Source organism: Coregonus lavaretus (genome assembly GCF_964263955.1).
Source record: "Coregonus lavaretus genome assembly, chromosome: 11".
Taxonomy (NCBI): Eukaryota; Metazoa; Chordata; class Actinopteri; order Salmoniformes; family Salmonidae; genus Coregonus; species Coregonus lavaretus.
In genome coordinates this window covers 7,419,978-7,440,762 of record NC_139998.1, presented here as the reverse complement: position 1 = coordinate 7,440,762, position 20,785 = coordinate 7,419,978, and the positions used below count along the sequence as shown (strand labels likewise).

At 43.4% G+C, this 20,785-nt stretch overlaps 1 protein-coding gene across 1 annotated transcript in view; it reads right to left on the bottom strand.

Annotated features, from left to right (window-relative positions):
* Positions 1 to 13,848: 13,848 nt before the first annotated feature.
* LOC311137662 (PDZ domain-containing RING finger protein 4-like) overlaps positions 13,849 to 20,785 on the bottom strand; it is a gene marked incomplete at both ends in the record, with an annotated part of 112,840 nt that continues 105,903 nt past the window's right edge. The window contains 2 exons of the mRNA XM_084172182.1: positions 13,849 to 15,414; positions 16,378 to 16,500. Coding sequence (XP_084028308.1) covers positions 13,849 to 15,414; positions 16,378 to 16,500 — 1,689 coding nt within the window. The remainder of the gene's footprint in view (positions 15,415 to 16,377; positions 16,501 to 20,785) is intronic.

Genomic DNA, 20,785 nt, shown 5'->3' with positions numbered 1-20,785 from the left:
GAGTGGCCATCACAAAGCCCTGACCTCAATCCTATAGAAGATTTGTGGGCAGAACTGTAAAAGTGTGTGCGAGCAAGGAGGCCTACAAACCTGACTCAGTTACACAAGCTCTGTCAGGAAGAATGGGCCAAAATTCACCCAACTTATTGTGGGAAGCTTGTAGAAGGCTACCCGAAACGTTTGACCCAAGTTAAACAATTTATAGGCAATGCTACCAAATACTAATTGAGTGTATGTAAACTTCTGACCCACTGGGAATGTGATGAAAGAAATAAAATCTGAAATAAATCATTCTCTCTACTATTATTCTGACATTTCACATTCTTAAAATAAAGTGGTGATCCTAACTGACCTAAGACAGGGCATTTTTACTAGGATTAAATGTCAGGAATTGTGAAAAACTGAGTTTAAATGTATTTGGCTAAGGTGTATTTAAACTTCCGACTTCAACTGTAGATTCTACACCATTAGTGATATACAAAGGAAGGATACAAAGTTCTAGAGTGTGCTTGTAACAGGGTCGTTCCAGAAAATGAGTCCCTTTTGTGTCCCTGATATTTTAAGTAGAAATTGTACATAATTGTGATTAGTGATTCATTTTAAGGAAGAAAAAAAAATTTTTCCCTCATTTTGAGGTCAACCCTGTTACTGAACTCTTGTTTTAATATGGTATAACTATTCCTTTTTAAAATAATAATCTTACAGAAACTATGCCTTGGGGTCAACTCAAGTTTTTTGTGGTACACAGTACAATGAAATACTTACTTGCAGGTTCCCTGTCAACAAAGCAACATAATATGAATAATAAAAGGAATAATAAAAGCAGCTCAATAGAATAAAAATAAAAACCAAATACTACAGTACCTGTATAGTTATTCTGTGTTGTGTAGCCTGGTTGAACCAGACTGAGCGCTGTGCTCAACATTGTTTCATGGGGAGCACAGTATTCAGTCTGGTTTAACCAGGCCATTTCTTCACTGGCTTGGTCGACCCTAATGGTCTGTAGGACCATGTGAAACCAGTGGCCATGAATCATAAACATGAACAGAGTCAGACTTCTGTCACCTAATAAAGAATAATGGCCATAAAATCTTCAAGGTCATCAGAGAACGAGTCCAGGCCTGGGTCCCAAATGGCACCCTATTCCCTATGTTTTGCACTGCTTTCTCCACTGCTTTCTTTGGCCCTGGACAGAAGTAGTGCACGACATAGGGAATAGGGTGCCATTTGGGGTGCAGCCAGCCCAAGTTCTGTAGTCATTGTGTTCAGTGGACTGGGTCGTCCTCCTTTCCTTCTCTGCATTCTGTTTATCATTCTGTTGTTCAACCATCATCCTTGCACGTACAGGCTGTATGGTACAACTCACCTTGGTCTATTCACTTTGAGAGAACTAAGAGAGTGAGAGAGAAAAGACAAAGAGGAATTACAAGATAATAGTTAAAGAACTCATCAGAGGAATTACAAGATAATAGTTAAAGAGCTCATCAGAGGAATTACAAGATAATAATTAAAGAGCTCATCAGAGGAATTACAAGATAATAGTTAAAGAGCTCATCAGAGGAATTACAAGATAATAGTTAAAGAGCTCATCAGAGGAATTACAAGATAATAGTTAAAGAGCTCATCAGAGGAATTACAAGATAATAGTTAAAGAGCTCATCAGAGGAATTACAAGATAATAGTTAAAGAGCTCATCAGAGGAATTACAAGATAATAGTTAAAGAGCTCATCAGAGGAATTACAAGATAATAGTTAAAGAGCTCATCAGAGGAATTACAAGATAATAGTTAAAGAGCTCATCAGAGGAATTACAAGATAATAGTTAAAGAGCTCATCAGAGGAATTACAAGATAATAATTAAAGAGCTCATCAGAGGAATTACAAGATAATAGTTAAAGAGCTCATCAGAGGAATTACAAGATAATAGTTAAAGAGCTCATCAGAGGAATTACAAGATAATAGTTAAAGAGCTCATCAGAGGAATTACAAGATAATAGTTAAAGAGCTCATCAGAGGAATTACAAGATAATAGTTAAAGAGCTCATCAGAGGAATTACAAGATAATAGTTAAAGAGCTCATCAGAGGAATTACAAGATAATAGTTAAAGAGCTCATCAGAGGAATTACAAGATAATAGTTAAAGAGCTCATCAGAGGAATTACAAGATAATAGTTAAAGAGCTCATCAGAGGAATTACAAGATAATAGTTAAAGAGCTCATCAGAGGAATTACAAGATAATAGTTAAAGAGCTCATCAGAGGAATTACAAGATAATAGTTAAAGAGCTCATCAGGGAAATTACAAGATAATAGTTAAAGAGCTCATCAGAGGAATTCGGTTCTCTTTTGGTCTAATACAAGACTTGAAAGGACTTGAAAGCCAATATTATGTGTGCATGACATAATAAAAATGTGGTTGTGGGCAAGAGTATCCCATGTTAATTGACTGAAAGACAAAAACTGATAGTACATTAGTGCAGAGATATGAGTACCTACCCAGCCAAAACGGTGCTATTAAGGTGTCAAGATACAACCACCGCACACTCCCTTAGGATTGTGAGAATCCTTGAAGCAACGACTGGTTTTGCTGTTATTGTAAGGAAATTCATAATTTCCACTTGAGAGGTTATTGAAGTGACACTAACCACATAAGGGCTACAGGTTGACATAACAATTATTTTAACCAAGTTCTCATTTTCACAGCTTTCGTTTCATCGGTAATTGCAAATTACTGTAAATTTTGTCTTTCACAGTTCATTTTTCTCTCAGGCAGAGAAATGACAACCTTTACATGGACAAATGCACTATTATTTTGGTCCACCCTTCTTAGTAGTGTAATAGATCTAAAAGAAACAAAGTGAACAGCCTGAGCGGTCTCAGCACAGGATGTGTACCAAAGTGACCGAGAATTTTTTTTGTGAACTATAGTACCCTAGAACTGTCATCCCCTAGAGGTTTTTGGTATCTCAGGCCTGTGATGTGAGCTGCTGAGCTTTCAGAACCCAGGACACCTGGCTAGATTATCCATTCTCTAGATTCACACACACACACACACACACACACACACACACACAGACACACACACACACACACACACACACACACACACACACACACACACACACACACACACACACACTCGCACACAAACAGACACAGACACAGACACACACACACTGCTCTTGCTAGATTTCATTAGGAAGCATGAAAAGAGTCAATTATGACCGTGCAAGTCTAGATCCAGATAGACATCACTTCATACAGGAACCTAAGGGCTCTATTCAATCCGTCTCGCATTACACTGTGATTGAAATTTTCCCGCGTTAGCGGAGACTGCATTCACGGTAAACACTGCATATGCCGGCTCAATCGGAAATTATCTTTACATTTCTATTGTGCAATCTGCAACGCTTCAGCGATACAGATTGGATAGACCCCTAAGTCTTCGTCCCAAATGGCACCCTATTCCCCATAGGGCTCTGGTCAAAAGTAGTTCACTACACTCTTAGAAAAAAGGTTCAGCCAAAGAACCCTTTAAGGTTCTAGATAGCACCTATGTGTATGCAGGGAATAGGGTGCCATTTGGGACGAACCCTAAAACAATTATAGACTAACCCACTATGACTAATGAAATGGCACTCACTCTGTTCACTCAGCACTGACTATGATACTGCCAAAGACATAATGAGGAAGGGATAGGGCAGACAGTGTTTACACTGTGTAATAAATGTAACACCAACCGTATGTGCACACAGGGTATCAGTGTCAGCGACATACATCATTTATTAATTCCAGTGTTCAGTGAGGCAGATGCAGACGGAATGAGATTGCTTGTTCTTATTGGACAGGGACTTGTCCCAAATGGCACCCTATTCCTAGGGCCCATAGGGATCAAAAGTAGTGCACCATATAGGGAATAGGGTGCCATTTGGGACTCACACGTGGACTCTGACCTAGAGCTCATGAATAAGGAAATAAGCCTGCAAACTTTACAAGAATGTCAGTGAAACGAATATAGGAGACAAACACAGAGAGAGCAAAGAAGTATGTGTACAACTTGGCTACCAAGCATCTAGATTATTTGATTTCCGCTGTGAGAATAACAGGGGTTTATATTGTACTGATTCTCATCATTAAATTGCATCAGTATGCAGACATTATGTTTGCTGTCTTCATTAAGGCATGTCATGAGTACACTATGTCCAGCAAGTTAATGCACCAAGCTTTGACTAGAATGCTATAATAATGTAAATGACCATGAAATACTGGACCTTTTACTGATTGATCTCATACCATTTGAACACTCTAGACACAATACAATTAACATTTGGAGCTACCTTAAACTTTTAACAAAATGCACGTATTCAAGGTAACTAAGTATTCTAATTAAAATCCTAATAAATAATACACGGGTGATATTTTTACCACTGCACTTTGGAATGGAGGTTCAACACATTTTATGAATAATTAATTGTAATTACTGCCTTAATTACATTCTAAAATATTTACATGTTTCTCCCTAATTGGAGTCTTAACGCTTTCGTTCGTTCGTTCAGGGTGAAATCGAAACATTAAATGCCAAATGAAACAGCGGTAGCAAAAAAGAACAACAGCTGAATGGATTACAAAAAGGATAACAGCATTCTACCAACAATGAATCATAACAACAACACTAACAGCACACCTATTTCTGAAACAGTTTGTGTATTTCAAAAGTTGTAATCCTAGACCATCACATCAGAAATAGACAAAACCAATGCCCAGAGAACTGTAACTGAACTTCTTGAATGACCTTTATGCAACACACTGGCTAGTAGCTAGTCGTTTTTCAATACTCAGTCTAAACAGCTGTTACAGTCAGTGGAGGCTGCTGAGGGGAGGATGTCTCACAATAATGACTGGAACGGAGCGAATGGAATGGCATCAAACACATGGAAACCATGTTTATTGTAATCGATACCATTCGACTTATTCCACTCCAGCCATTACCACGAGTCCATCCTCCCCAATTAAGGTGCCACCAACCTCCAGTGGTTACAGTGTGTGTACAGCTGGATAGTGTGTGTACATGAGGTAAGCAAAATAGGTAATATAGGGCATGGGATACATTTCTATACAGGCGTTAACATGATCATCTTAAGGAAGGTCGGTGAGATGGGTGTTGCTGTTTGTTGTCCAACAACTGAAACAGTCTAGTTCTTGACCGTTGGATGTACCCCATCTCTGCTTGCACTGAGAGACTTTCCAGACGCCATAAAAGACCACTCATATTCTAGCGCATAATTTGATTAATGTTGCTGCTGCGATTAATAACACCATCCTACTGCTGTGATTTAAATACAGTAGAATTAAACCTCTTTATTATACAATAATTCACATATTCCAAATCCTCTATCGACCAGCTAATTAAGACTGCTATTTAGAGCAGCTGGCTCAGCAAAATGGCTCTATAGCCCATCATACACAGCCTCTATAGCAGGTGTCTCCAACACTGTTCCTGGAGAGCTACCGTCCTGTAGGTTTTCACTCCAACCATAATCTACCACACCTGATTCAAATAATTAGCTGGTTGATAAAGTTAGTTAGTTACAACTGTGGTTGGAGCGAAAACCTACAGGAGGGTAGCTCTTCAGGAACAGGGTTGGAGAGCCCTGGTCTATAGGCTCCACTACCACGGTACATCTGGCACAGTAGAATTCCCATTACCATGATAATACAGCTGTGATATCACAGATCAAACCGGCAATCCATTTTCCAAAGTGACATCAATAGGCGTATCATCTGCGACAAATTACCAGTTGGTTACATGCCTCATTCATCCCAGTATAGCCTTACCTGGAGGGAGACCGCGTGAAGCAGACTCGGGTTGAAATACTATTTGAAATCTTTCAAACACTTTGAGCGTTTGCTCTAGCCTGCCTGGAGTGCCAGATGAGTGGGGTTTGCAGTTTGGCACTTTTCTATTGGTCCATTAAGCCAGACATGGTCAATCAAGCACAGATCAAGTATTTGAAATGATTACAAACATTTAACAAGAAGACATTACAGACAGTTAAAATACCTGACCGGTCAAGTCACATGGTTGATCGCATTATGTTTTTTCATTTTTTTATTGAAGGTGAATTTACTTTTTGCCTGAGAAATGTGAGTTGGTAAATAATTCCATACAGTGATGGCTCTTTAAAAATCTGTAGATTTGAGGAGATTTTTCCTTAGCCTGGGGGTTATCAGATGCCATGAATTTGCTTGTCTGGTTTTTGAACCCAGGTATGCCGGGGAAACGCTACAGAGCAAATTATCTATCCCCCCAAACTCAACTCTGGACCTCAAAGACAGTTCCGCTGCATTTTTCATTGTTCCCCTGTAATCAGGGACTGATTTAGACCTGTGACACCAGGTGTGTGCAATTAATTATCAGGTAGAACAGAAAACCAGCAGGCTCCGGACCTTGTAGGGTGACAGTTGAATACCCCTATCATAGGGTAAGAGTTGAATACCTCTGGTCTATTCTATTGTCTCACATGTCAGGATCTGCATCAACATTTATAAATCCAAGCCTTTCTCCATAGGATAGTTTTTGCTCTTCAGGTAATCCTAAAGATTATCAGCAATCATTCATTATAGATCCAGGAGGCTATGTGCGAAGCAGGGGCGGATTGGCCGTCTGGCAAATCTGACAGATGCCAGATGGGCTGGACCATTGTTTAGGTGGGTTTGGTCAAAATTGAAAAAAATTATATTGTTTATTTGGGGGCAAAAGAGAGACCTGTTATTTATTTTTAAAATGTTGTAGCCTAGGCTATACCTTTTTCTCTGTTGACTTAATCGATCAGCTTTCTCTATTGGGCCATTGCAGTGGGTAACAGCCCCCCTACTAACATGGGCCGGCCCGGTTAAGTTCAAAGTCAAACCTGCCATCAGTGAGCCAGCCTATATTCCTACTGAAGTTGCCAAAATGACCAGTAAAAAGGTGATACTAAGAAAAGAAAAAAAGCTCTTGAGGCCAGTGCAGCAAAATGTGTCCTGCCAAATTAAAAATTCTGCTGGTGCGAGTGTGCCAGCTGAACTAAAGAACCGAAAGTGAGCAAGGATTTCGAGAGGCCGCTAAATGAGCCGAGTCAAATATATATGGATGAAGAGGACCAAGAACATGATTCTAGGCGCACAAACAGTTCAATTGCAGCTAAAGGAACAGAGGACAATGCAGTCAAGGTGTGGCGGGGACATATCAGACACTAATTTGCAATACTGTATGTAGCCTAGTTAGGCTACAAAATTCATTAGCTAAATGTAGGCCTATTGAACTCATTAGAATTCTTTAATTTGCACAAGTTTCTCATACAACGTGAAAATAATTAATCAGTGATTGTGATTTTTGTATTAACATGAACTCAGGACATCATTATCTATAAGACAGTGTGGCTGGGGCAGGTGTGGTACAGCAGTATTGGGCCAGTCTGGCTGAAATACCAGAGCCATTCCCAGTCCGCCTGTGTGTATTTATTATAGCTGAGGAGATGGCAGTGGGGCTGCGTCGGCGGTGCTGCTATCTGTTTGACATTTCTGGTATTTCAACTGCTGGATGGGCTCTGACAAATACCAGTGCTGTCAGTAGACTCCAGTTTTAATTACACCTGAATGCTGTGTGTCCCAAATGGCACCCTATTCCCTTTACAGTGCACTACTTTTAACCAGGGCTTTGGTCAATAGTAGTGCTCTTTACAGGGAATAGGGTGCCATTTAGAACTCAACCTGGGTCTTTCAGGGGGCTTCTTCGCCCATGAAATTAATTAGCAGGTTTAAAAAGAGCTAGTCTAGCGCTCCAAAATGTGTATGTGTGTGTCTAGAGCTCGATTTCCGCTGCCCTCGCCAGTTGGTGCAACCCACACGGCTTTTCAGTGGCGTTTCGATGACATTTTAATGGTCTCTGTCTGTATAGACAATGTGAATTAACAAATGAGAGATGGGAAATGGGCTTTTGGGTTGGTGCGAGGGAGTGTAAATTTCAATCCAAGGTCTGGAGCTTAACGTTCAGTCATTGTGTAAATGGTTTTTGTGTGTGTGCCCGGACGGACCGGGGTGGGTTGGAATGGCCGGTATTCATTATGAGGGAGGACAGACTTCATCTCAAAGTCACCCTGAATGTGATGGTGTGATGTGCTCTCAGCTCAGCATCATACTGTGGCTAGTGTACTACTTAAAATGAAGCAATGTATTGGGCATTTTGACGGTTGTCCACCGTCACTTTATCTAAAGCCTTACCTACAGTGAGGGAAAAAAGTATTTGATCCCCTGCTGATTTTGTATGTTTGCCCACTGACAAAGAAATGATCAGTCTATAATTTTAATGGTAGGTATATTTTAACAGTGAGAGACAGAATAACAGAAAATCGCATGTCAAAAATGTTATAAATTGATTTGCATTTTAATGAGGGCAATAATTATTTGACCCCCTCTCAATCAGAAAGATTTCTGGCTCCCAGGTGTCTTTTTAATGAGCTGAGATTTGGAGCACACTCTTAAAGGGAGTTCTACTAGTCTCAGCTTGTTACCTGTATAAAATACACCTGTCCACAGAAGCAATCAATCAATCAGATTCCAAACTCTCCACCATGGCCAAGACCAAAGAGCTCTCCAAGGATGTCAGGGACAAGATTGTAGACCTACACAAGGCTGGAATGGGCTACAAGACCATCGCCAAGCAGCTTGGTAAGAAGGTGACAACAGTTGGTGAGATTATTCGCAAATGGAAGAAATCACCTCGTGGAGTTGCAATGATCATGAGAACGGTGAGGAATCAGCCCAGAACTACACGGGAGGATCTTGTCAATGATCTCAAGGCAGCTGGGACCATAGTCACCAAGAAAACAATTGGTAACACATTACACCGTAAAGGACTGAAATCCTGCAGCGCCCGCAAGGTCCCCCTGCTCAAGAAAGCACATATACATGCCCGTCTGAAGTTTGCCAATGAACATCTGAATGATTCAGAGGAGAACTGGGTGAAAGTGTTGTGGTCAGATGAGACCAAAATGGAGCTCTTTGGCATCAACTCAACTCGCCGTGTTTGGAGGAGGAGGAATGTTGCCTATGACCCCAAGAACACCATCCCCACCGTCAAACAGGGAGGTAGAAACATGATGCTTTGGGGGTGTTTTTCTGCTAAGAGACAGGACAACTTCACCACACCAAAGGGACGATGGACGGGGCCATGTACCGTCAAATCTTGGGTGAGAACCTCCTTCCCTCAGCCAGGGCATTGAAAATGGGTCGTGGATGGGTATTCCAGCATGACAATGACCCAAAACACACGGCCAAGGCAACAAAGGAGTGGCTCAAGAAGAAGCACATTAAGGTCCTGGAGTAGCCTAGCCAGTCTCCAGACCTTAATCCCATAGAAAATCTGTGGAGGGAGCTGAAGGTTCGAGTTGCCAAACGTCAGCCTCAAAACCTTAATGACTTGGAGAAGATCTGCAAAGAAGAGTGGGACAAAATCCCTCCTGAGATGTGTGCAAAACTGGTGGCCAACTACAAGAAACGTCTGACCTCTGTGATTGCCAACAAGGGTTTTGCCACCAAGTGCTAAGTCATGTTTTGCAGAGGGGTCAAATACTTATTTCCCTAATTAAAATGCATATCAATTTATAATATTTTTGATTGATGTTTCTGTTTTTTTGTTTTGTTATTCTGTCTCTCACTGTTCAAATAAACCTACCATTAAAATTATAGACTGATCTTTTCTTTGTGAGTGGGCAACCGTACAAAATCAGCAGGGGATCAAATACTTTTTTCCCTCACTGTATTACTATAAATTACCATACAATGTTTACGAGAAGCACATTTATTGAATATTAATGTATGGATAGCGCTGTCCTTTTGAGTGTTATTCACCTTGAAACATAGGCATCTAGCCAATTAGAGTTGTGGTCGCACGCCGACAATTAGTTTGTCTTGCAAAACCTGTTGTTGTACGTGGCCCATAGCTCTTTATGTTAATGTTTTGATCGATCAGAGGTTACAACTGAAATGTGATCAAGTTTATTAATTAAAACGTGTAAGCTAATCAAAATAAATGTACATGCTTACCTTGTTATTTCCTCATTGATTGAAGAGGGTTCTGTTCATTTCCTGATCTGGGTTTGAAGGTCAAGACAGAGGGTGCGTGCCAAAGCGCCTGGGTTAATCAGTAGTGTGGGTATAGCTAAAGTTGATCACTTCCGGGGGAAAGTTCATGTTGGAAGCCCTATGTCTATATATGCTTAAAACATGGTTAGTACATTTATTGATATGGAGGTATGTTGATGAGCTGAAATTCCAGACGGTTTAATGTACATTTTTTATTCTAGACATCACTTCTTCCTATTGGTTAATTGCATTTGGGGTAATGACATAAGAAGCCTGTCAATTCTTTGTTTCAGTTGATGTTGCTTATTCTTGTGTTCTACCTGTGTAGGCCTACTTCAATGCAACTTCACTCTGGTCAGGTAAAATGCCAGCAAGGTCCTGTGCTGGTTAAAGTACCTTCAGCCAGGTTATGCTGATGCAAAACCTCTGTGTTTGTGTTTAAATACTTTTGATAGCCTAAGCTTCAAGGAAGGTGGTAAACCTAGAACTGTGTAGTGCTTTTCCTCCGCACTTCCATCACATATACTATTGATGTTTGAAACCCTATACTTTAAGTCATTTCTCACATAATTGGCTTCCAAGCACTGTGATATGTTGTGAATAAAAAACCAGACTGAAGGACACGGTCAGAACATTACCGCAAACGTTCCATGAAGAAAGAAAAAAAAGATCACAATTATACCACAGGTTTACCTGGCTACAAGTGTGCCAACTACATATTACTCCTCCAAACTTTGTGCGTCAAGGAGAAGGGGGAGGAAATGTGATGGTTGTCCTATGTCCTCCGTCACTAAAGTCTTGCGTATTACCATAAATGACCAGACAATGTTTCTGGGAAACTGTTTATGAGAAGCACATTTATTTATTGAATATTTATGTGTGGATAGCGTTGTCCTTTTGATTGTTAATCACCTGGAAAGAGAAACATGTAGCCTATTAGAGTTGATAGACAAGGCTGTGCACTTTTGCCGTCCTCTTTTTCATACGAACGCGACGTTAATTCATTGGTAAACTTCTTGGGTCAAATCATCGCTATTAGCGACAAGTGTTGAGAAAGTGTCAACAGGAAGACATGTATATCCAGAACAAGTGAAGAAAGTAATGGAAGGAGGGAAGAAAAACGAGTGTAAATGTCCGTAGAGAAATAAGGGCGTTTAGACTCGTGTGCTTGTGAGTAAATGAAACTCCTTTCCTCTAGACAGTCATTTAACTTCAGGGGAGACTTATGTCTTTATTGCACCAATACAGATAGCTCAGTCTCTAAAAACGATAGAGGGTTTCAATTAACTGCAAAACCCATGAGTATAAAGTAAGTCTTGAGGCGAGTGTGCGTGACACTCCAATTTCGACCATAGACGACAGACGGTTCATATCGAAATATAATTTGAGGAATGTTGGAGTATCCCAATGCGTTCCCCTCACACTTCATGACAGGCCATTGAAATGATTTAGTGGTTGATATATTTTAATGAAGAGCTATCTGAGTGGAAGGTGATTTTAATTGTTAATAAGAAACAAAAGGAGAGATATATTTCAGGGGAGAAATTTGAGGTGTAAATGAGTCCATTGAACAAGCCTGTTCCTTTCCAAAAACAATTTGTCAGACTGTTCTCATGTGAAATAATCTCTTGACAATGACTTCTCAAGGAATGCAAGATGCATGAAGATTTTCTATTTTCATTATAAACTGTGAATATCTCAGTAAAACTGCAATAGATAATGATGCTTGAAGATTCTCAACTTAATTTATGAATGTGACATAACGTTTCTATTTGAGTTAACCAAGAAATCTAAAAGCAATTTTAAAGTCTAAAGTCTGGATTTTCTGCTTGTTAGAGCTCCATCACATATACTGTTGCTGTTTGAAAACCTATACTTTAGCAGTCATTTCACACATAATTGGCTTCCAAGCACTGTGATGTGTTGTGAATAGAAAAGCAGACTGAAGGACACAGTCAAAACATTACTGCAAACGTTCCATAAAGAAAGAAAAAAACTATCATTTATTCTCATGTCATTTTTCAATGATCACAGTTATACCACACGTTTACCCGGCTACAAGTGTGCCAACTACATATTACTTGAAATAAGACCATTGACATTGACTTGAAACAAATACAGGAGTTGGTTTCAAAGTTCACATTTACAATATTTAAACTGAAAATGAGGCGTTTTAAACTAGTATGTATTCTACTGTACACTGAACCAGACTGAAATGTGTGCAGTTATACGTATGTAAAACCTGATTTCACAATTGGAAAATGTACTGCCAAGTTATGAGTCCTGCTCACTGGCAATCATCCAATCCATAACTAGTAAGTACAAGCATACGGAGTGTGTGTGTTCTGAAATGATCCTGCATTGTTAAAACATATAGTATTCTTTACTTGTTTTGAAATGAAGCCTGAGCTCAAGTTAGAAAAATTTTGAGCTGCAACAGAGAACTATAGACAGTTCATAACGCATTTCTTGCCACAACAAAGTTACATGAATGAAACTGTTAAGGCTTTGTTGAGAAACGTTAACATTGTACAATACCTAATGTGTGGAAAATATAGCATTATGTAAACATAAATATGCAAAATCTTATGAAAAGAGGGTTTACCAGTATTCCATTGGAAGAACTCCTGATGCTTTGCAGAGTAATTGTTGGCTGCAACATATCACAGCTTGTCTTCATTGCCTCTTGGAATAAAATAATCCTTTGCAATTATAATGGTTGCAAAGGAAATTGCAAATGGTCCTTTGTTTTGGAATGGTGATACATTCTTGGCTTTAAAGGTTTAGATGATCCATACTGTAAACGGTATAGGTCAGGTAGTCCAGTCCTTAGCTAATGTATCTATCTCAACATTGGTCCCCTTAGAATATGCAGGTAGAAGGTGTATGCATTCATTCCAAGTTCTCCTTATCAAATGCCACATAACTATCTTGTTTTGAAGGAATATGTGTCATTATATTTGGTAAATCAGTGGTTGTAGTTGAAGTTGTATGTGTGTGTGTGTAATCTGCAGAATGTCCTGAATGTATCTGTGACATTTGTAGAAAGTCCTGAACGATAAAGACAAATCTAAAGGCTGGTTTATCAAATCTAGACCTGCAAGAAGTAGGATTACAATACATTTCTGTACTGTACATTCAATTCAACACATTTCCCCTGGAGGGAGTCCAAGTATCCTGACTTGTGTGGGTTGGAATCACTGCATAACAGAACAGAAATATGAAAATAATTTAACATTTTCACAGGATGAACTAAGAAAGGATGAACTAAGAAAGATAATTGCACAGTAATCTCATACAAAAGTGCTTCTGGAACTGGAAGAGAGTGACAGAATGAAAAACAGATGAAAGAAATATCAAAAAAATTGAAAACATTGGTTAAAATTCTTTACAAAATGCAATTTTTCGGGTAACAAAGTTGTGAAAAATATTCCTATCGTCCTCATAAAAACGCCACATTGAACGAGGCAAGTATATTATACCACATGGGGTACTGTAGCTAGATCAGTATTTCTCAACCTCCGGTCCGGGGACCAGGATCAGTCCCTGGGATGTTGCTAACTGGTCCCTAAGATGGTTAATAACTGACACTCATTTTAGTAAGTTTTCATTTTAATCACTTTTAATGTAAGCTGCCCTCCATGAAGGTAAGAACCATAGCTTGCTGGCCCCTGGTATGAATAAGGTTGAGAAACACTGCTGTAGATTATGTGTTAGTTGTATATTATACAGTGGTGACCGACAGGAAGGCGTTATGTACTTTGGCCCTGGGATCATCAGGGGCCTTGGCCCCATGAGTCATCAGTTCCTGAATGGTCATCCAGTTGTCCAGGATCTTTTTGTTGCGCTTCTTCATCATCTTCCTGTGGCTCAGTTCAATGATGCTGACCTCCTTGCGTCCTTCGCTGCTGCTCTGAGGACTCTCCCTCAGGCTCTCCAGCCGGCTCTGCTGCATGAACTCCCGTCTCCTCCGCTGTTCTTTAGCCCTGACTAGATGCTGCTTCCTCTCCTCTTTACTCCAGTACCGCCCCATCTTCATCTCGGACATAGCGTCGTCGTCTGTGGTCATCCCTCCGCTGCGCTCCTCCTTGATCTTGAGGGCGCGTTCCCGCAGGATCTTGTCCCTGATGGGTCTCTTTGTGATATAGCGCGTGCCGTCTGAACGGATCTTGACCTTCCACTCCATCTTGGCCTCGTTGGCGGGGATCAGCTGGGGCTCCTTGACCACACTGAGCAGGCTGAGCTGGCTCTGAGCGTACTCCACGGCCGAGCGCTGCTGGATCAGCTGCATGTAGCTCTGGTAGTGGCGCGCGTGTGCCGGAATGTTGGCGTTGGGCTGCCTATGCTGGGAGCTACGGGATGGGGAGAGGTAAGGGATCTGGGAAGCCCTGGGAGGATGCTGAGGCTTCACTTTCCCGTTCCCACTCCTCTCATCATCTGCTGGGGCCGTCTGGTCCGACTCTGAGGGGTTGGGGCTGTGGTCGGGGCTACTGGCCTTGCCTGGGATGGGGGCTCGGTGGAGGGACCGGTGTGTGGGGCTGGGGCTAGGACTGGGGCTGGCTGTGGCATGGAGGCTTGCCAGGCTGCTGCGGAGGTTCCTCTGATTGGTGATGGTGATCATCCTCCTCTGGAGGGAGTGCTCGGGGGAGCGGTCCATGGCCAGCGGCGTGCTACGCGAGCTCTCTGCCGTGTTGTAGGCGCTTGAGCTGTCCTTGTCCGACTTCTCTGGTTTCTCCGGACGCTCGTTGATGTCAGCCAGCTTGCACCTGCTGGGCGAGTCCCTGATGCCCTGGCGGAAGCTTTGGTCCTTGGGCACAGGGCGACCGGTTTGGGGAGACACCTGCTGCCCCTGGTCTCTCTGGGTCCCCCCCGGCCCCTTGCGGAGCTTGTGTGCCTGCATGATGTTCTGGCACTCAAGCTCAATGCTGCAGAGCTCCTCGTTGAGCATGCGGAGCTCACGCTGCACGCCGCCAGCTGGCTCTCCCAGACTACACTCGATGGTGCTGTGTCTGCTGTAGAACAGGTCGTACTCCCCGCTGTTACGGATCTGACACTTCAGCTCCAGGAGCTGCTGGAAGCGGTCACCCTCCTCTACCTCCAAGTCCTCTTCCTCCTCTTCTTCGTCCAGACGATGATGCCCAGTGTCCTGTCTATCCCTCAGGCACTGGGACAGTCGTCTCTGGATGTGGGTTAGAAGGGCATTGTGGTCAGACATCCCCATCTCGCTGTCCTTGTCCTGAGTTAGGGAGGAACAGGTGGCAGTGATGTCATCCTCTTCTGTTCCTCTGGGCTGAAAGAAAAAATGAATAACATGAGTTTTTCAGTAAAAAAGCTAAAGGACCGTCTACATCAGGGGTATTCAATTCTTACCCTATGAGGTCCGAAGCCTGCTGGTTTTCTGTTCTACCTGATAATTAATTGCACACACCTGGTGTGCCAGGACTAAATCAGTCCCTGATTAGAAGGGAACAATGAAATAAAGCAGTGAAACTGACTTCGAGGACCAGAGTTGAGTGCAGGAAAACACTCTGCGTCAACAGTGTGATCAAATTAACATACTACATATGTATTTGTACATTGTGTCATAAAGCAATGGTTAAAACAATAAATGAAGTGCATACGTGTCTTGTATAAAACTTTTTGGAAACTTGGGAATTTTAGACAAAGGAAATTATATTCGTAACTATTTGGGAGTTTCTGAAGTCTGAAATAGTTTTGAACTAAGTCAGTGCTTTGGGTTCCCCACTGGGATTCCCTCCATTCTTGTGGAGTTCTGTACCACTACGCTGCTACGCTGGGAATTGTTGTTTTTTCCCCATGCTTTGCAGTCTTTTGAACTTCTCTATCTACCCATTTACAGTATGCTAATCTCCAAACTCTTCAAGCTCTTCACCCTCTTCCATATTAATAAAGCTTTAAACAATATTATTAGACATTTCCATCAGATTTGAAAGAACCTCACTACACAGTTTGATATAATCTCATCCGCTCCACTTAGCGTTACTGGTTATTTCAAACTACAACAGCCTTTCTCTTATAACCAGTAATGACCGTCATACAGTCAGTCATTTCATAGACACGTAGAAGCGTTATGCCTCAAGTAGGCACTCTGTTTGAGATCATTGGTTTCCATGGTATACTCTTTGGTTTGTCCCTATGTTACATGGTGGTGTGACCTCACTTGTTCCTCAGGGAAAAGCTCTGTATACAAAAGGAGAGTATAAACCCTTTGGTCTGTCCCTGTGGGTCTCACCTGCTCCTGTTCCTCCTGTAGTGCTTCCAGCTCCATCTCTTCTCTCTGCTGCTCCTCCAACATCTCCATCTTCAACTGCTCCAGAAACTCACTGTGTTCATCATCCAACCACGCCTCCTCTAGCTAGAGAGAGAGGGAGAGACCGGGAGGGGATAGAGCGAGGTAGAGTGAAATAAAGACGGAGAGAAAAGGATTAAAACCAGAATATGAGAAGCCCTGGCTTACACCAACATGCCATCCGAGATCCACAATAAGACACACGTCATGGAGTTTTTGCGTTGCAATAGCTGAAAGCATTATAAAACTGTTGATAGATCATTAACAACGTCCCCATCAAGTATCCCTGCCTGACCACACATATAGATATTTCAATGAACAGAGGATCTTGACCTCTGACCTGGTTCCTCAATGTCATTCATCAGCTCTTTGTCTGCTTGTCTCAAACCAAATGGGATCCATATCACAGCCAAGACTTTAGATTTACGTTGAGAGGCTTATTTAATTACCAAAAGGGGAAGGTAGAGAGTCCATTTTGGCTCCTGGCTCATCTGCCGTACTCAGTGGCTCATACTCATAAGCGCGCACGCACGCATAGGGCTGTTACATTGACCGTATTATCGCCACACCGGCAGTCACGAGTCATGACCGCAGTCAAATTCCACATGACCGTTGAGTCACGGTAACTAGGCTTCTCCAGAACGGCGCTCTGATGCCGCTGATGGTCATTAGTAGCCTATCAAACTTGTTAATGGCCAGTCGCTAATGACCTGGTACTTAGCGCTCCATTGTCCCTCTAATCACTCTGACATCCCCAGATGGTGAAGGTGCGTCCTCAGTCCCCTCCTGTACTCCCTGTATACCTCACACAGTTCCAACTCCATCATCAAATTCACTGAAGACACGACAGTAGTAGGCCTGATTACCAACAATGACAAGACAGCCTACAGAGAGGAGGTAGGCAATTCAAGTTCCTCGGCGTACACATCTCCGAGGAGCAGAAATGAGCAAACCACATGGAAGAGGTAAGGGCAGCGACTCTTCAACATCAGGAGTCTGAAGAAATTCAGCCTGTCCCTGAGGGCCCTCAAAGTGCTCAACAGGAGCACCATCGAGAGTATACTGTCGGGCTGAATCACAGCCTGGTGCGGCAACTCCCCCGCCGGGGACCACAAGGCTCTACAGAGGGTGGTACTCTCAGCCGAATGCACCATTGGGTGCACACTGCCTGACCTCCAGGACACCTACTACACCAGGTGTCGCAGGAAGTCCAAGAAGATCATCAAGGACCTCAGCCACCCGAGCCACGGCCTGTTCTCCCCGCTTCCATCACTCAGACGCGGGCAGTATAGGAGCATCATGGCAAAAACGTACAGACTGGCCAATAGTTTCTACCCCCAGACCATCAGTCTGCTGAATAGCCACCACTAGGCATCTACTTGCTCCGCCCTTGGTCTTACTATTAAGCACATTGCTTTGCTTTACAACCAGAGTAGCCTACCTGGCTGGCATGAAAATTAACCTCACGAAAAGCATCCTCCATTCGCTATGCAAGTTCATACATATGACATGTATTTTTTCCCCCTGCCAGCCTGGAAAGTAGGGTGGTTGGTCTGGGTGGATGGGTAAGCGTATAATACGAACGTCTAGCAACCCAAAGGTTGCATGTTCAAATCTCATCATGGACAACTTTGGCATTTTAGCTAATTAGCAACTTTTCAACTACTTACTACTTTTTAGCTACTTTGCAACTACTTAGCATGTTAGCTAACCCTTCCCCTAACCTTATCCCTTGAACGTAACTCCTAACCTTAACCGTAACCTTAACCCCTAACCCTAACCCCTACCTTAGCTAATGTTAGCCACCTAGCCAACGTTAGCCACAACAAATTGGAATTAATAACATATCATACAAACTGGATGATGGACATCACAAATTAATACAATAGTGCATTCGGAAAGTATTCAGACCCCTTGACTGTTTCCACATTTTGTTACGTTAAAGCCGTAATCTAAAATGTATTCATTTTTCCCTCGATCCTGACTGGTCTCGCAGTCCCTGCCGTTACATTTTGGTTTCATCAGACCAGAGACTCTTGTTTCTCATGATCTGAGAGTCCTTTAGGTGCCTTTTAGCAAACTCCAAGCGGGCTGTCATGTGCCTTTTACTGAGGAGTGGCTTCCGTCTGGCCACTACCATAAAGGACTGATTGGTGGAGTGTTGCAGAGATGGTTGTCCTTCTGGAAGGTTCACCCATCTCCACAGAGGAACTCTGGATCTCTGTCAGAGTGACCATCGGGTTCTTGGTCACCTCCCTGACCAAGGCCCTTCTCCCCCGATTGCTCAGTTTGGCCGGGCGGCCAGCTCATTTAAGAATGATGGAGACCACTGTGTTCTTGGGGACCTTCAATGTTGCATAAATTTTTTGGTACCCTTCCCCAGATCTCTGCCTCAACACAATCCTCTCTCTGAGCTCGACGGACAATTCCTTTCACCTCATGGCTTGGTTTTCGCTCTGACCTGCACTGTCAACTGTGGGACCTTATATAGACAGGTGTGTGCCTTTCCAAATCATGTGCAAGCAATTTAATTTACTACAGGTGGACTCCAATCAAGTTGTAGAAACATCTCAAGTGTCACGACTTCCTCCGAAGCTGCCTCCTCTCCTTGTTCGGGCAGGCTTCGGCGTTTGTCGTCACCGCCTTCTAGCCACTGCCGCTCCTCATCTCATCATTCCATTTGTTTTGTCTTGTTTATTACACACACCTGTTTCATATCCCCTCATCAGTACCTGTATAAGTGTTCTTTGTGTGTGATTGTTTATTGTGGAGGAGAGAGAAGCTCGGTGGAGCTCCGTTTATTTTGTTCGCCGGGAATATTCCCTGTGTCCCTGTTTTGCGCACTGGAGTGTTTTTATGCATTACTGCGTAACTCTGTGGTTCAATATAAATCCTGTTATTCTGTGAATCACCCTCCTGTGCCTGACTCCTTCAAAATCACCTCATCACAGAATCACACACCCAAACATGGAGTCAGCAGGAGAGGAGCACCTGCCTGGAGTCGTGGCACGGGTCCGGGAGCATTCAACTATGCTAACCAGCTTGGGAGAAGCGATGGATCAGTTTATCCAGGACGTCCAACTCCTGGAGTGTAGAGGACCCAATCTTTCGGGACCAGCTGAACGACCGGATCTAGCCACCCACACCCCAGCACCCAGAGGGATTTATACTTCTCGACCATCAGCCCGACTCCATCGGAGCGGGAGAAGGTGTCCACCCTTGTCTCCTGCCTCTCGGGGAAAGCCCTGGAGTGGACCAACGTGGTCTGGAGTGAAGGAGGAGCCGCGTTGGACAACTTCGGGGAGTTCGCTTGCCTCTTTCGTGCCGTCTTCGATCACCCGCCCGAAGTTAGAGAGGTGGGCGTGCGGCTGGTCCACCTGAGGCAGGGACGAGGACCGCGCAGGACTTCGCCCTGGAGTTTCGTACTCTAGCGGCTGGGTCCGGGTGGAACGAGCAGGCCCTCATCGACCACTTCCGGTGCCATCTACAAGACGACGTCTGAAGGGAGCTAGCCTGCCGGGACACCACATTGTTGTTTGATCAACTGGTGGACATGGCCATCCGGTTGGACAACCTGCTGGCTTCTAGAGGACGTCCTGGAAGGGGCCTGTCCGTTCAACCCCCCCCCCCCCCCCCCCCCCCAACCCGGATCACGAGATGATGGAGCTGGGTGGAGCGGCGATCCGGGAGAGCAGAGGATGACAGCTCAAGTGTCACTCTTGTGGCACGGGAGGACATTCTGCTGCACACTGTTGTCGTCGTTCTTTTGGGTCTGGAGGCATCAGGCAGGGCACTCTCGCGTCACCCCAGGTATCAAACACCCACACTCATTCAGAGCCCTCTGCTGCGCACTGTACCCTACACATCCACTTTCCTGATTACACGGTAGTTCCCCAGTGTAAGGCGCTGGTCGATTCAGGCGCAGCTGGGAACTTTATGGACAGGTCATTTGCACATAGCCTAGGCATTACATTGGTACCCTGTCCATTCCACTCCCCATCAGAGCACTTGACAGTCTACCATTAGGGTCCGGGTTCGTTAGGGAAGTTACAGCACCAGTCACTATGGTTACGCATGAGACTCATCGAGAGCAAGTCACTTTTTTTTTATTATTGAGTCTCCTGATTTCCCTGTTGTGTTAGGTCTTCCCTGGTTAGCACTACACAACACCACCTTTTCATGGACGCAGAGGGTTCTCACAGGGTGGTCGCGAGAGTGTCAGGGTAGGTGTCTAGGTGTTTCCGTTGGTGCAACCACGGTGGAAAGTCCAGACACTATCTCCACCGTGCGCATTCACCCCGAATACCTCGATTTGGCGCACACATTTTCCAAAACACAGGCGACCAAATTA